General features: G+C 37.5%; 1 protein-coding gene across 1 annotated transcript in view; it reads right to left on the bottom strand.

The window, feature by feature from the left end:
- The window catches only part of IQCM (IQ motif containing M), a 346,741-nt gene extending 331,674 nt beyond the window's left edge, over nt 1-15,067 (bottom strand). Inside the window, 4 exon segments of the mRNA XM_073804676.1 lie at nt 291-558; nt 2,705-2,787; nt 10,914-10,996; nt 14,995-15,067. Of these exon segments, the coding sequence (XP_073660777.1) occupies nt 291-558; nt 2,705-2,787; nt 10,914-10,947 (385 nt within the window). The 5' untranslated portion in view covers nt 10,948-10,996; nt 14,995-15,067.
- Nucleotides 15,068-16,026: the final 959 nt, after the last annotated feature.

The following is a 16,026-nucleotide window of genomic DNA, read 5'->3' as shown; positions in this document are numbered from 1 at the left end:
AAAATCCAGAGCCATGAGCCTCTGCATGCTCTAGGAACAGTGTCTGTTGGAAGAAGTGGCTAACCGGTTTCGTTCCCCTGCATTCCTCTCTCCCATTAGGATGCCCTCTTCTCAATATCTGGTGGCTCCCAGAGGTTAGCAGCCCTTTTAATCATGCCTCCCTACCTTTCACTGCTAACATTTAAAGTGTAGGATTTTGTTTGAACAAGGAAATTCCATTACAAGCACACCATAAGCAAACAGTTTTGCCTGCTGGCTTGCTAAATGTCTTTGCTCCACCAAAAACTTACCTTTCACAATTAGATCTATAGACCCCTTGTATTTTTTTTTTACATTGAAAATGTGTGGCTCCTTGAAAGAAGTTCGTGATGGAGCCTCCTCAGAATGTCCACTTTTGGAACAGTCTTTGAGAAAACAAATCATTTTGTATGCTGCCTGAAGTTCTCGGACCGTATCAAGTGTTTCCTGTTTTTTGATCTCCAAAGGTATGAATTTCCTACATTTCGGTTTCTGATGTTTATTTCTAAAGACATTTATAGAAGTACCTGGAACTTTATTCTATGAACAAAACAAAAATAAATTTAATAAAATTTAATTTTAACTGTATAAAAAATTATGTAATCAATTTTGTTAATAAATTAATAAAATTATATCCACTAAATATATTTTACAAAGTACCTTAACTTAAAGCACATAACAATAATCAGATAAAGCACATGTTATCCTTTATAGTTCTCCAAAAGCCCTTAACAAGCATGAGGGTTACATTCAACTTAAAAAATATATGAATTTTAAAATAGTGATTTTTTCCTCAAATGTGATATTTTCTAATACAGCTTTAAAGTCCATTTTAAAATAGAAGTTTTCAAATAGACATATAAGAATTTATTTTCAACCATCTTTGGAGAATCTTCAAATGTCAAAAAAATGCTAACACCCCCAAAACTCTCTGTTGAACCAGAAATAACTGCTCATACATGGAGGTAGATTCTCAAAAAAAGCATATTACTAATTGAATATGTATTTTAGATCCTTTCAATCACTTAATTTCTTATTAATTTTGACTACTTTGAGCAACAGAAAAATAATACAGTCCCAGGTCTCTGACAGGCAATTATCCAAACAATTATAATTGTTTTAGTCTAGCAATTCTCTGGCCCACAGATAGAGCTACAGCTCTCCTCCTTCCCACAAGAAAAGATTTAGACAAATTCAAGCTGTTGCCAACTCAAGATGACAATAAGGGGACTTCCCTGGCGGTCCAGTGGTAAAGAATCCGCCTTCCAGTGCAGAGGACACGGGTTCAATTCCTGGTTGGGGAACTAAGATCCCACATGCCACGGGGCAACTAAGTCCATGCCCCACAACTACTGAACCCGCGCCTCAACTAGAGAGCCCGCGGGCCGCAAACTACAGAGCCCATGCGCCCTGGAGCCTGCACGCCAACTAGAGAAGAGAAAACCCTCGTGCCACAGCAAGAGAGAAGCCCGCGCACTACAAGGAAAGATCCCCCATGCCGCGACTGAGACCTGACACGGCCAAAAAAAACAAAATAGAAGATGCCAATAAGGAGGTTTTAGTAGACTAGTATTACATTTTACCAAGCAACCAAAGGTAGAATATTATGCTGTTATTATTAGATAAAATTCTAAAAATAGGTGAAGGTTCTAAGGCACAGCTACCTAACTGTGAAGACAGTGCACTTTTCATCTCACATGCCTACTGGTGAAATCAAATACTTCTAATTGATTAGAGGCAAAAATTAGTTAAGCAATGTTAACAATGTTGATTACAAGATTAAATAAAACCTATGGTCAGTCTCAGCCTAGAGGACCATTCAAAAGAAACATATGTAAAAATTATAATCCTCTTCCCCCTCACAGTAAGCATAGAAAAATACTTAAAATCTTTATTTAAAATTCTGTTTGTTTTTTTTTTAAAGTATTCAAAATGGAGAAGAATAGTGTGGCACACAGTAAACCATCCTAAGTCCCCTGCCCTCACCTGTCTCCCCAAAGGCCCATTGTCACAACGGCAGCTGCTCCCCAAATTATCCGTCTCCTCTGTAGATGCTCTCCTCCAAAATTTCACCCTGTACCCACCCTCCTGCCTCTTTGCCACCCCTTTCCCTTTCATTCCTTCTCACCTTCCAAATCCATGCCATTAAGCAATTATTTATTGAGCCAGACACAAGGCTTACTGCTAGAGATGCAACATTCAAAAAAAGACAGTTACTGCCCTCAAGGAGCTATTAGACTAGTAAACAGTCCTAATACAAAGTGATGTAGGAGAAGATACAGGTAAGCATGTCATGCAGGTGGCATAAGAGAGACGCCTCTCACAGTATATTTTATCTGTTAGCTTTGCCTAACAGTGTTTAGAGAGGGATATTTACTTGAGATATTTAATCCAAAAACTTGTTATAATTCATCAACAGGAGACATTAAAAATTAAATTAAATGTGCAAACTTAAAATATATGTAATTAAATAAGCTGTACAGCTGAAAAATCTTTTTAAATTTTTAAATTTAAAATTTTTAAATGCAATCTGAAATCAATTTTTATAGCTAGTAAGGATTTCATTTTCTCTTCTATTCAAAATCTATTAGGGTTCATGCAATCATTTGGATCAATTATTGTAGTATATAAAAATTGCTATTAGTTTCCTGAAAAATACAGTGTTAGATAAATGCAAAGCACTAACCTCATTTATTTTCTTATAGTGTTGGGCAATGAGAGTTTTTGCTTCTTGAAAAAAATCTTGCTTGGGAATCTCTAATATAGGACCTAAAATAGAAACAGAGAAATAGTTTATTTTTTTTAATGTAGTTAACGTACTTTCTTAACCAAAAATGGCAAAACTATGAAACTGAAATTTGGAGAGTTATGTTTTTTGCGTTACGCGGGCCTCTCACTGCTTTGGCCTCTCCCGTTCCGGGGCACAGGCTTGGACGCGCAGGATCACCGGCCATGGCTCACGGGCCCAGCCGCTCCGTGGCATGTGGGATCTTCCCAGACCGGGGCACGAACCCGTGTCCCCTGCATCGGCAGGCGGACTCTCAACCACTGCGCCACCAGGGAAGCCCTGGAGAGTTATGAATTTGCAGGATGTTATAAAAAGAAAATTTTATAAGTGGATGTTTTAAGAGAATGCAAAGGAAGTTAATGTAATGTTCCTTTAATGTAATATTTTACTTTAAAAAAAACATTAGCTTACAATGGTCAGAGTGTTAAGTAGATTATCCTAAATTATTAAAGTCCAGGGAGACCAAAGAAAACACACAAAATTGATATCTCCTTTAGTTCTGAAAGTTCTTTAAATACAGAAGACACACCATGATTTGGACACAAAAATTATTAGTAAGTCTATCTGTGTTTTCTATACCTGATGACTAATTAATATGGCTGTACATTTCTTCAAGAATATTTACGTTACAACTTGATAAAATTATAACTGCATAATAAAACTCAAAAGGTTTATTAAGTAGGAATAGCATTGAAATAAAAATATATGTACCTACAAGTGGGTAACACTACAATGATAACTCATCCCTCATCTGTATTTTCCTAAGATTCTTATTCATTTTACCCAGATCTATGTATAGAATTCTATAGCGTGTACATAGAATACATCATCTTCATTTAGTCTCATCTAAGATTTCCTACTTATATATTTCCTTTATTATTAGCTGATTCTGATGTTTTTAAGTTTCTTGGCTTTCTCTTCCTAACCTGGACTCAGTAAAATTTAAATATATTACTTATCAAATTAGCTTTTCAGTCTGGCCTGTATGCTCCCCATTTCTTTAATTACACCTCCTTTAGTACCCTTGGGATCAAGATTTTCTCTCTCTTCTTTTCACCTACTCAAATTTTAAGCCATTAAAAACTCCATCTTCATGCAAATCAAAACCACAATAAGATACTATCTTAGTCTGTTTGGGTTGGTATAACAAAATACCACAGACTGGGTAGGTTATAAACAACAAAAATTTGTTTATCTCAATTCTGGAGGCTGGAAGTCCAATATCAAGGTGGCAGCATGGTCGGGTGAGGGCCCTCTTCCTGGTCGTAGATGTCTAGTTGTATCCTCACATAGTGGAGGGGAGTAGGAAGGTCTGTGGGGCCTCTTTTACACCAGCACTAATCCCATTCGTGAGGGTTCCACCCTCATGACCTGATCACCTTCCAAAGGCCTCAACCCCTAATACCATCATCACATTGGGCATTAGGATTTCAACATATGAATTTTAGGGGGACACAAACATTCAGACTATAGCAGATACCACCACATGCCCACCAGAATGGCTAAAATTAAAAAGACTGAAAACAGCCAATGTTGGTGAGACAGTGGAGCTACTGGAACCCTCATGTGTCATTGGTGGAAATATAAAATAGGATAATCAATTTGGAAAAGCTACAGCAATTTCTTACAAAAACCTAATATACACCTTCTCTGTGACTGCAAAATCCCACTCCTAGGTTTTTACCAAAGAGAATGAAACATTATACTTACAAAAGACTTGTATAAGAATGCTCACAGCAGGTATATTCATAATAATTCCAAACTGGAAAGAGCTCAGATGGGTATCAACAAGAGAACAGTGAACAAACTGTGATATCCTCATACAATGAAGTACTACTCAACAACAAAAAAGAATCAGGGGCTTCCCTGGTGGCGCAGTGGTTGAGAGTCCACCTGCCGATGCAGGGGACACGGGTTCGTGCCCCGGTCCGGGAAGATCCCACATGCCGCGGAGTGGCTAGGCCCCTGAGCCATGGCCGCTGAGCCTGCGCGTCCGGAGCCTGTGCTCCGCAACGGGAGAGGCCACAACAGTGAGAGGCCCGCGTACCGCAAAGAAAAAAAAAAAAGAATCAAACTACTGACATACACGACAACATGAATGAATTTCAAAAACATTATGTCAAGTAAGCATCCTTACACAAAAAAGCAAATACTGTATGGTTCCACTTATGTTCTAGAGTAAATAAAGCTAATATATAGGAGAAAAAAAGCCAGAACATTGATCTTCATGGACTGACTGAGAAGGGACATGAAGGAAATTTCTGGGGGACATGACAGTGTTCTATGTCTTGATACACAGTAGATTACACAGGTATATTATTATAACTCAATGAATATACACCTAAGATTTCTGCACTTCATTGTAGTACATTGTACATCAAAAAAGAAAAACTATAAACAAACACTGAATTCTGACTAATGATATGTATGTTGATTGATGGATGGATATGTGATAAATCAAATTCAATAAAATATTAATGGTGAGCACTGGGTTGTAGATCTTTGGGTGTTGATTCAAAATTATTTCAAGTTTGCTGTATGTTTGAAAATTCATAATGAAACATTGAGGCAAACTCTTTATTCCTTCACAAAATTTCCCCTTGTTTTTTACCATGTAGACTAGTGGGCAACAGGCCACTGTTACTTTGGGGCAATGACATCCTGAGGACTGAACCTGGGGAAGACCCTAGCAATGAACGGAACAACTGGGCTCTAACCCACCTTAAAAGTGCTGGGTTAGGAGAGAAAGCATCTACTAAGCTGTCTCATCATTGGGATGAGATTGTCACTGCAGTTATTCTAGAAAGAGCATCTCCTCTTGCTCTCTTTCTTCTCCCTTCCTTCCACTCATACCTATGGACAGTGCTGTAAAGTCATTACCAAACTCGAATCTCCCTGTTCTCCCACATTTGCCACTGTATCTGCCCACATTCAGGGCTGTCTACATATTTCTAAGGACAATGATTGATGGATTTTTTTTTCTTATTCCCAAAAGTAGTTGTCAAGACTTCACACACACGCTTCTGAAAAAGTGTACATATTCTTTGAATACATCAGAGCACAAAACCACATGTGAATCATAAAATGGTTCATACAAAGTTTACCATTCAAAGCCATAAGATGCACTGTCCTCACATGGAAGAGACAGGAGTTCAGGGATTTAAACTGTCTCTTTCACCAAGTTTCAACTAAAATCTACATCTACTTTGAGGGGGCTTCTAACCAGACCACTTAGTTCCCAGAGGAAAGGCAGTGAGGCATTCCAAGGTGTGGCTCCACACACTGTCCTCTTCTTTTCTCCTCTCATGAAAATCTTTCCTCCTTTAATTCTCTTCTTCTGACTAATCAAACCTCCCTTACAATTACTTATAATTACAATATTGCCATGTGTCATACACATGACAAACAATATCATTTATTAATATACGAAATGATTAAGTCATTAGGTTTTGGTGAAAATGTACCTTCACAAAAGCCATTGCATCTTCATTCCAAGCAAGACCTTAGAGATAATCTAGTCTTCATTTGCAGGGAAAGCTCTGAGACACAGGGAGCCCAAGTGCCTTCTAAAGTCAACCAGGCTGGGAACCCACAAGGTACTGGTCTTCTGAGTTGCTTGCTGTTTTTTGTTTTTAACACATCTGCTGCTTTTCCTAATGTCATGCACTCCTTGTGAGTTCTGGAGACCTTTGAGGTTTGGCTGGTCACCCTAGTGGAGTACTCCTATTTCACTGACATTTTCTACTGCGGACTGAATATGTGCGTCCGCCCAAAATTCATATGTTGAAACCTAATGCCCAATGTGATGGTATTAAGAGGTGGGGCCTTTGGTACATGATTAGGCCATGAGGGTGGAGCCTCATGATTGAGATTAGTGCCCTTATAAAAGAGACCCCAGAGAGCTAGATAGTCCCTTCTACCATATGAGCCTATTAGTGAGGAGGCAGGCCTTCACCAGTCAACAAATCTGCTGATGCCATGATCTTGGACTTCCCAGCCTCCAGAACTACGAGAAATAAATTTCTGTTGTTTATAAGCTACCCACATTATGACATTTTGTTATGGCATCCTGAATGGACTAAGACACCTTCATTTCAAGCCAGCAATCCTTTGCCCCATTATAATGTAATGTGCTGATGGAGCCGTTCTGATTTTCCCCTTCCTAACCAAAAAATTAGCCTTTGACAGAGGAGTTTAAATTCCCAAGGTAACATTTTCTTTCTAGCTGGGCTCTTTGTTGACCAGTGTGCCTGATATTCACCATCCTCAAGAACAAGGCCTGAAATTTTCTTAAAAGGGCAGAGAAAGGCAGCCACCACCAGAAGAGAATGATTTCACACAGACCTAGAAATGGTTCCACTGAAGACATGGACGCATAGACACCAAGTCAGCAGTCCTGAGCCCTCACTATCATTTAAGATACTGAGGCAGCTGTTCTGATTTTCTCTCGTAACTAAAAATTAGCCTTGGAACCAAAGAGTTAAATTTTCAGGGCATCACAGATAACTCATATCTCAATGCCTTAGAAAAGGCAAAGACAGAGTGTGTTCTTTATTTTTATAATATCCAAGGATATGTATATATTCAACAAATGCATTCTAAAATTACAAGAAATTAAACAACTTTGATGTTAAAAATTCATCCAGTTAATAATGTTTGAGGCTTCTGTTTCTTTGTTCACAACAGGGTAAGTATGTAAGCATGCAGCTTTTATATGTTCAAGTGTACATTATAACTTCAGTTATTAAGAAGTTGTCAAGGTCTCCTCCTTCTCTGTTGAAAATTCTATAATTAAGGTTTTCTTTATTTGCAAATACATATCCACAGCATATAAAATGATTTTTAAGAGCTCTCATTCCTGAGTCATACTGTTTAGCTCTGAATTCCAATTTGTTCATGAACCATATTTTATTGTTCTTAAGCCTTCATTTTCTCATTTGTAAAATGAAGATGATAATAATAATATATCTTGCACAGAACTGTCTTGATGGTTACATTGGACTTGGTTACAAAGCACTTAGCACAGAGCCTGGCACATAATAAGCTTTCAATAAATGTGAGCAATTATTATTACTGTAGTTACAGCTGTATTACTATCATTGGGCTAAACATCTACCCAACAGTGTTTATATAATTAATTTCATTAATCAATCCTCATTTCTTCAATAACACACAAAGATAAATTTCAACTTCCTAAATTAGTTTGAAAGAATCTGGTCTTATTATAGATTCTTTATACCCAAAACTAATTAATTAATAGGTTTGCAAATAATAAAATCTCTTCATACTTTGGATTCTTCAAGTTACTAAATCCCCAAAATGCAATAAAAAATCACTATAAGCAATAACAAATATTTTATGATAAAGTTCATGAAGAGGTTGAAATAGTCATATTAAACTTATCTAAAACATGAGTGCAAATATTAACATTCCCATGGGGGAAAAAAATGAATCTCTAATACCAAGGGATTTCACTAGCCTAAAAGATTTTCTTACATTTATTTTATATATATTTTTAAAACTCACTCTTCATACATCATCAGTTTAATGCTATTATGATTAATAGTTCATAAAACTTCAGATTTCTCTCAATGCCTTATAGATTCTGTATAATTGCTCTAGTAAATCTCTGAAGTGAAGACACCAGAAGAAGATCTAATTATGGAAACTATGACAGCAAATGAGCCACTGGCCATCTCTTGATTGTAATGATTAAACAAGTCTTTTCTGCATCCAAAAAGACCTGGGGACTAACAAACGTGTTTTTTATAACCATAACAAAAATAACTGCCCTTAATCACAGGGTTCCCATTCTTCCTACAAACTGGTTGCATTCTTCAGAGCCTTTGTGACAACTTACTAAGAAGATATCCTGAACAAAGATGCACGGCCACATGGCTAAGCCCTCCCTTGCTTATACAGTCAGACTTAGTGCCTAAATGCCTAATTTCACAGGTGTTAAAAAAGCACTACTTCACATTCAATGAGACTCAGTTCAGCATACGTTCGTTAAGCACCTACTAGTCCTAGATGCTGTTTTGACATTAAATGTGCTGAAATAAATAAGACAACTTGGTACCCCAGCCTTCCAGGTGCTTAGAGCCTAACGTCAGAAAATAAAATTGTAAATAAATGCCATGACATTCAGTAAAATACTGTGACACAGGCCAAAATAAATCACCAACACCCCCTACTGCCAGCTCACTAATGTATGAATTTCCCTTTAAAGATATAAGGCTTTCCACTGTATTATTAGAGATAAGATTTAAAACAGAAAATATCCCAAAGAGAAATAACACAGTGAATCAAATCCAGACTCAGGCAGTGGTTTTAAAACTGTCTCATCAATTTCACTGCCTTGGAGGCTTTTCTTCAATGAGAGCAGCTTAGACCTTGTCTGTTTTACATATTTGAACTCTTCCTAAGTTTTATTTTGTAGGAAAAAAATTCCTTAGCTAAAAATAACAAACACACACCAAACCATTAAAAAACAAATGAAGGGTTAGGGGACCAGAGAAACTTAGAGACAAGAAGCAGGAGAGGGAAGCTAGAACTAACAGTCTTTAATTAGTTCTCATGCAAAGAGTTGTAGAAGCTAGAAAGTGAACAGATGCTCTTTGAGAAAGACCTCAAATAAAATAGTTTATATTCAGTTCCATTACTTACAAGTGAAGAAAAGAAAATTTATTTCTAATTTCTTTTCAGAAAGAATTTTAAAACCAAGCAAAACCCAAATTTCAAGTGGCATATGGCTATCATCTCCTAAAGTCCACATTCAACAATTTTTTTCACAACACACACTGCATTAAGACCCAACTTTTCAGTTCCAACTTAAAGGCATTCTGTTGTCTCTTATAGCTACAATTTTCCTCACTTCCCCAATTTTATTCTTCTTAAGCAAAATGTCTTATTCTCTTTGCAACAATATATGATTAATAGGTTACCTAAGTACCTCAGGGAGATTTTACAATGTACCCGCCACCCCAAAATCTCTATGGTAATATTTCTCAGACTGGTGTTAGGTTGCTAAGAAGATGTAGGGGAATTCCAAGCTCATAGATGCAAGACTTCAAGTATAATTTAAGTAATTATGGGCATGACCCAAAGGCAAAATGAAACTAGAGAACATTCCTCCTCCACTTCCTGGATCTTCCTCCCTTTCTGCCCTTTCCATCTTGAAAAATGTGCTGTATTATCCAAATAGGAAGAGAGTTAATGTAATCCACAATGCACTCTATTTGTAGCCCTGGACAGAAGTCAGCTGGCCTGTATCATATACTGCCTGGGGTCACAAGAGCCAAGGGGAGGTAGCAGGACAGAAAATCTTAATGATCCCAGCTCTACATACAGTACTAAATGTTTCTCAATCATGCTACCTAAGCCTAAATTCAAGATTACTTGAAGTGTTGCCAAGTCTAGAGCAGCTCTAAACGAAGTATACTGTGTGCCCCATGTGTAATTTAAAATTTTCTAGTAGTTGCATTTTTAAAAGTGAAAAGAGGTGAAATTAATTTTAATAACGTATAATAATTATTATAGAATGTTTTATTTAAACAAAATATATCCAAACATTATCATTTCAATATTAAACAATATTAGAAATTAACAAGATATTTTACATTCTCTTTTTGTTCTATCTTCAAAATCCTGTACGTATTTTGCACTTACATACATCTCAATTCAGATGTCAAATTTTTATCAGAAATACTTTAGCTGTATTTACAAAATGTCCACTTGAAAAAATAGATTCACATGCCCAAGTTGCTCCAAACATGCTTAAAAGTTTTCCAATAACTGAATTATCAGGTTTCATATTGAAAGTAAAATGATTTAAATACTCAGTTCCTTAGTTTCACTAGCCACATTTCAAGCCCTAAATAGCCATATGTGACTACTGCATACCGTATCGGACAGCACATTAAGTCAAAAGTTGCTCTATATCTCTCAAAAGTTAGTTATACTTAAATAAAGGGAATGAGGTGGATTCTTGCAGGCTTGCCAATAAAGTTAGCACTCTGAGAGCCAGTAACTAACAGGAGAGTTTCCTCAAAGCCACTGGAGCATCATGCACTGTGTACTGAGTTGTTAGGAAAGCAGTGATACTCACTTTCTGCTTGGTCGGGCCCAGCCTCTGCAGCCATGGTGGGCAGTTAGGGGGACCTTCTCTTTTGAAGGCAGGGCTTCACGTCCCTAAACACAATGACATAAAGTAACTCAGTGATAATGAATACTTATTTTTAGCTATTTCTTTTACTTATTCATGATGAAATAGCATAAATGATTAAAAATTTTAATACATCACTACTCTGCTCTAATACCTTCAATGCCTTCCCCTCCAAAAGACAATAATAATACCCAGCTAGCATTGGGTAGTGCTCTGTGGTTTATCAAGCCCTTGTATACACATTACCTTACTGGTTCTAAACAATCCCATAAGAACTCTTGTCCCACTTTCAGCAGATGTGGCAACTGGAGCTCAGAGAAGTGAAATACCTTGTCAATGTAAGCAGTTACTCAGTGGCAGGAACAGAACTCAAAGCCAGATCTTTGGGCCCAAGTCCCTGTGAAGGTCCATCTGATTTCTCACAATTTTCCAACTAATATCCAATTAATACTTGGCATATACCTTACACATTCTCACCTTAAGCTTACACACTTGAGCTCAGGTTTATGCCAGTCTTCCACTCAGAATGTCCTGTTCTCACATCTATGTTTATTTATATCCTACCCATTCTTAAAGCATAGATTCAAATCCTATCTCCAGCCTCCAAGATCTGTTCCTCCCTTAAACTCAGTAGTTATGTTGTCCATGCCTCTCACTTGAAATGTATCATATGCTTCTGGGTAAGGAACTAAAAAGGCAGAGTAATGGATGTAAATAGAAGTTCAATATTCCCGATTAGACTCCTACTGCCTTGTACCAAACTATACTTTATACCAGAGGTACTCAACCCAGGATGACAAGTGCCTGGAGAGAGGGTGGGGAATGCTAAAAATACACCAAGTCTAGAGTGGGGCCTAGACATCTACAATTCTTGACATTTCCCAAAAGATTTAAATGTTCAGTTGGAGTTGCCTTGTTCTTTGAACTTCAAGGTTCCCAGCTCAGTGCATCACATTCTGGATGCTCAATAAAGGGCTGATGAATGGGTTGATTGAGCTGAGCCATTCTTCCTACATTTGAAATTATCATTTACTTCCAAAGGATTATCCAAGATGCATCAAATGCTGTCCCTACAGCCAGAAAGTCAGTTACATCAACGCGTACTAGTTTGTGCTCACGTGGCTTTATAATTAGAAATAGGAATATTAAATGCTTTATGGAGACTCTTGTTTTAAAACTTTAAGTATAATTGTTCAGTTAGCTGACTAGACCATCAAACTGTGGTGAAGTATTTGAGGCCTGTTAAATAATTTAGGGATTAGTTGAGTAAATCTGTAAACCATCTTTGCCCTATGGAAGTCACGACTCTGTAATCACATGCTCTTAGATAAAAGGCGACAACACTTTTCCTCAGCTCCTACCCAGAGGGGAAAGACTACCGCAGTTATAGTTTTAAAATAACAAATCTGGAACATCCAAAAAGGATTAATTCTCAAATTGTCAGCCTTATATCATGGGAAAGAACGCAGAATATGTACCTAATCTGCCTAGTTCTACAAATGACTGGGATAAATTAAAATACTGCACCTCCCTTAGCAATTAACAATCAAAACTCATCTTCTGGTCTGGCTTAACTACTGTCTTCTTTCCTTTTAAATATAAAAAGAAAACAAAGGTGTCTGTGCTCTGTCATTTTCTTGTTTTAATCTCCATAGAAATGGACTCTTCTCTGAGGCAGTTGGCTCCTCCACCTTAATTCAGCGTGCCAGGAGTGTCAGCCTGCGTTAAATTGGTTGACAAGCAAGATATTCCACTGTCCTTTTAATGCAGAAAACTAGCCAAGCATCCTAAGGGGTGCTGGCATGGTAATGCCCCTGCAAACCCAAAGTGATGGGGGACGACTCTGAGATAGGAGCTGGGGTTGGAAGAAAGCCCCAGAGGATGGAATTGCTTAAAGATAAGCACAGTGACACAGAATATCAGCAGATAGGGTCCCTCTCCACTTTAGGTCCCCAGCAGACAGTTACAAGATGCTGAGTGCCTCCTGATGCACTGATCAATTAAGAAGTACATATTTACTGTCTCAGTTGTGCAAGAAGCATGCCATCTATTTTGGAAGAAAAGACAAAAGTCTACGTCAAATTTTTAAATAAAATGCAAACAATTGTATGTCAGATGTCCTAAGAAAGTCTGCAAGCTTTGTGAAATAAGTGGTATAAACCCATGGGTACCATGAATTCAAATGAAGATGAGGTCACTGAAGACTGAGGAAGGAACTAGGAAAGGCTCTCAAGAGACTGAGCTACACCTGGAAGGGTGGGTGCAGGGGTAACAGTGAAACGTTGAGTAACTGGTTCAGCACAAGCATCAACCAGTTAGAACTGGATACTGACCAGCACACCCCTGTGGTACTGAATACCAGTCTTGAGTAGGTCAGGTTGGCCCACTTAGAGGAGTAGAGAAGCAGGCAGGTGAGAGAATGAGCACAAACGCAAGGAAGTGAGAACATATGTGGTTTGGGGGACAGCAAGTAGTGAGTCTGTTTGATTTAAGCAAGAGGCTAAATCTTATGCTGCTGAAATGGGCAACAAAGTTTTTGAACAGCGTACTGACATAATTAGCGTTCTGGAATTTAACTTCCATAAAGGCAAGGACTTTGTTTTTTTTTCCTGCTGTATTCCCAGGGCCTTGAACAGGACCTGGCATGTAGAAGGATTTCAAAAAATATTTGAAACGTCCCTTACTTACAGAATGGGAAAAAATATTTGCAAACCATATATCTGATAAGAGGTTAATATCCAAAATATACAAAGAATTCATACAACTCAGTAGCAAAAAAAACAAATAACTCAATTTAAAAATGGGCAAAGGGCCTAAACAGACATTTCCCCAAAGAAGATATACAAAAGGCCAACAAATACATAAAAAGATGTGCAACATCACTAGTCATTAGGGAAATGCAAATTAAAACCACAATGAAATATCACCTCACACCTGTTAGAATGGCCATCATCATAAATATAAGATATATCAAATACTGGTATGGATGTGGAGAAAAGGGGACCTCTGTACATGGTTGGTGGATTGTAAATTGGTACAGCCACTATGGAAAAATAGTTTGGAGAACAAAAAAGATATCTGTACCCCCATGTTGACAGCAGCATTATTTACAATAGCCTACACATGGAAGCAACCTAAGTGTCCATCAATGAATGAATGGATAAAGAAGTTTTAGCATATACATATATATATATATATATATATATATATACACACACACACAAACAATGAAATTTTATTGAGCCATAAAAAACTAAGAAACCAAAAAAGTAAGAAACCATTTGTGGCATGGATGGACATTAAAGGCATTATGCTAATATCCAATTAATACTTGGCATATATGTATGATCTCATTTATATATAAAATTTAAAACAAACAAAAAACTCTCAGAAAAATAGATCAGACTTGTGGTTACCAGGCGCTGGGGGTGGTGGGAGGAATGGGACAGGGGGATTTGATGAAGATGGTCAAAAGGTACAAACTTCCAACTATAAATAAGTAAGTACTAGGGATTTCATGCACAATATGACAACTACAGCTAACACTGCTATATGATGTATAGGAAAGCTGTTATGAGAGTAAACCCTGAAAGTTCTCATCATAAGAGAATTTTTTTCCTTTTTTTCTTTTTTTCTTTCTTCTCTTTTTGTTGTATCCATAAAAGAAGAAGGATGTTAGCAGAACCTATTGTGGTAATCATTTCACAGTGTATGCAAACCAAACCATTATGTTATATGCCTTAAACTTATAGAGTGATGCATGTCAATTATTTCTCAATAAACCAGGTAAATAAATAAATAAATATTTGTGAAATGAGTAACTATGGCAACAACATGCTAGACAGGAATGCCCCACCTTCCCATGTCTCCTTGAGCATATTTGTGAAAAAGTTCTTTCACAACTTCTCCTTCAGAAGATGCAACTTAAGGCTTCCCTAAATCAGGTTACAGGGATGCAGAGGATTTCTAATTCCATTCCTACATGGATATAAGGCAAACAGAAGTAAAAACAGTATTTTCCTACCTTTTCGTCTTAGCTTCCCCTTCCACAGCTTGTCCTTCCAAAGATAAATCTTATGTCTTTATCATGATATCCTGTATAATTAAGTATCCTGGTGGTGAGAAACTGCCCTATGGTATTCAGCAGGACTCGGGGAAACAGGTCATGGGATAGGGATCTAGATGGACAGTTTCACCAGTTGATATATGGTGAACGGGAGCAAATCTTCATTTTCTACCCCAAATTTTCTCCTCACTTGCCCTCCATCCAAATCCTCCTAGCTGTCCATCACATGTTGACTCTCTCCCCCACTTCTCTATATTAGAAATTGTACCTATATCCACCCAGTTGCTTAAGCCATCAAATTTTGATTCCTCCTATATTTTTACCTATCACATCCAATCCATCAGTCTTCTACATTTTAACTTCAAAATATGCTTCTCCTCATCTTCCCTCTCCTAGCCACCCTCTGACGAGACATCCGATATGCTGGCAGCAAACAAGAGGAATGAGAAAAGAGTAAGAAGAACAGGCAAAGAAAACAAGGAAAAGTCGTAACTAGATCCAATATAACAAGGCCAATATATTGGATAAAATGGTATACCAGACGGTAGGAGAATAAAAAATTCATAATTGCATAATTAAAATTATGAACCAAATTAGTCAGAGGGCCATAAGATGAGTTGGAAAGAAAATACTCTATGAATTCATGACCATTAATATCAGATAAGCTGTGATTCTGGGGACGCATTCAACAGCGGGAAGCACATGGAGTAACACTCCTTTCCTGGCACGAAACCTCTCTCTGATTCTCTAATTAACTCGGATTAATATATTTCTCAGAGTCAGGAAGTGGGAAGGAAGAGGACATAATTGAATCATTAGGATATTACTGCAGCTGACGCAAACATCAGAGTCTCAGAGCACTATGGAGAGAGCAAACTTGGATTTCAGTCCTGATTCTGCCTTGGTAGTATGTGACCTCTTCCAAACTGCTTAACCTCACTGAATTAATTCCACCGCCTTGTCCATAGTGAAGGATTTAAAATAGACACA

The sequence above is a fragment of the Tursiops truncatus genome, chromosome 5 (assembly GCF_011762595.2).
Source record: "Tursiops truncatus isolate mTurTru1 chromosome 5, mTurTru1.mat.Y, whole genome shotgun sequence".
Lineage (NCBI taxonomy): Eukaryota > Metazoa > Chordata > Mammalia > Artiodactyla > Delphinidae > Tursiops > Tursiops truncatus.
Note: the sequence above shows the minus strand (reverse complement) of the source record. Positions and strands in the feature narration are given on the sequence as shown.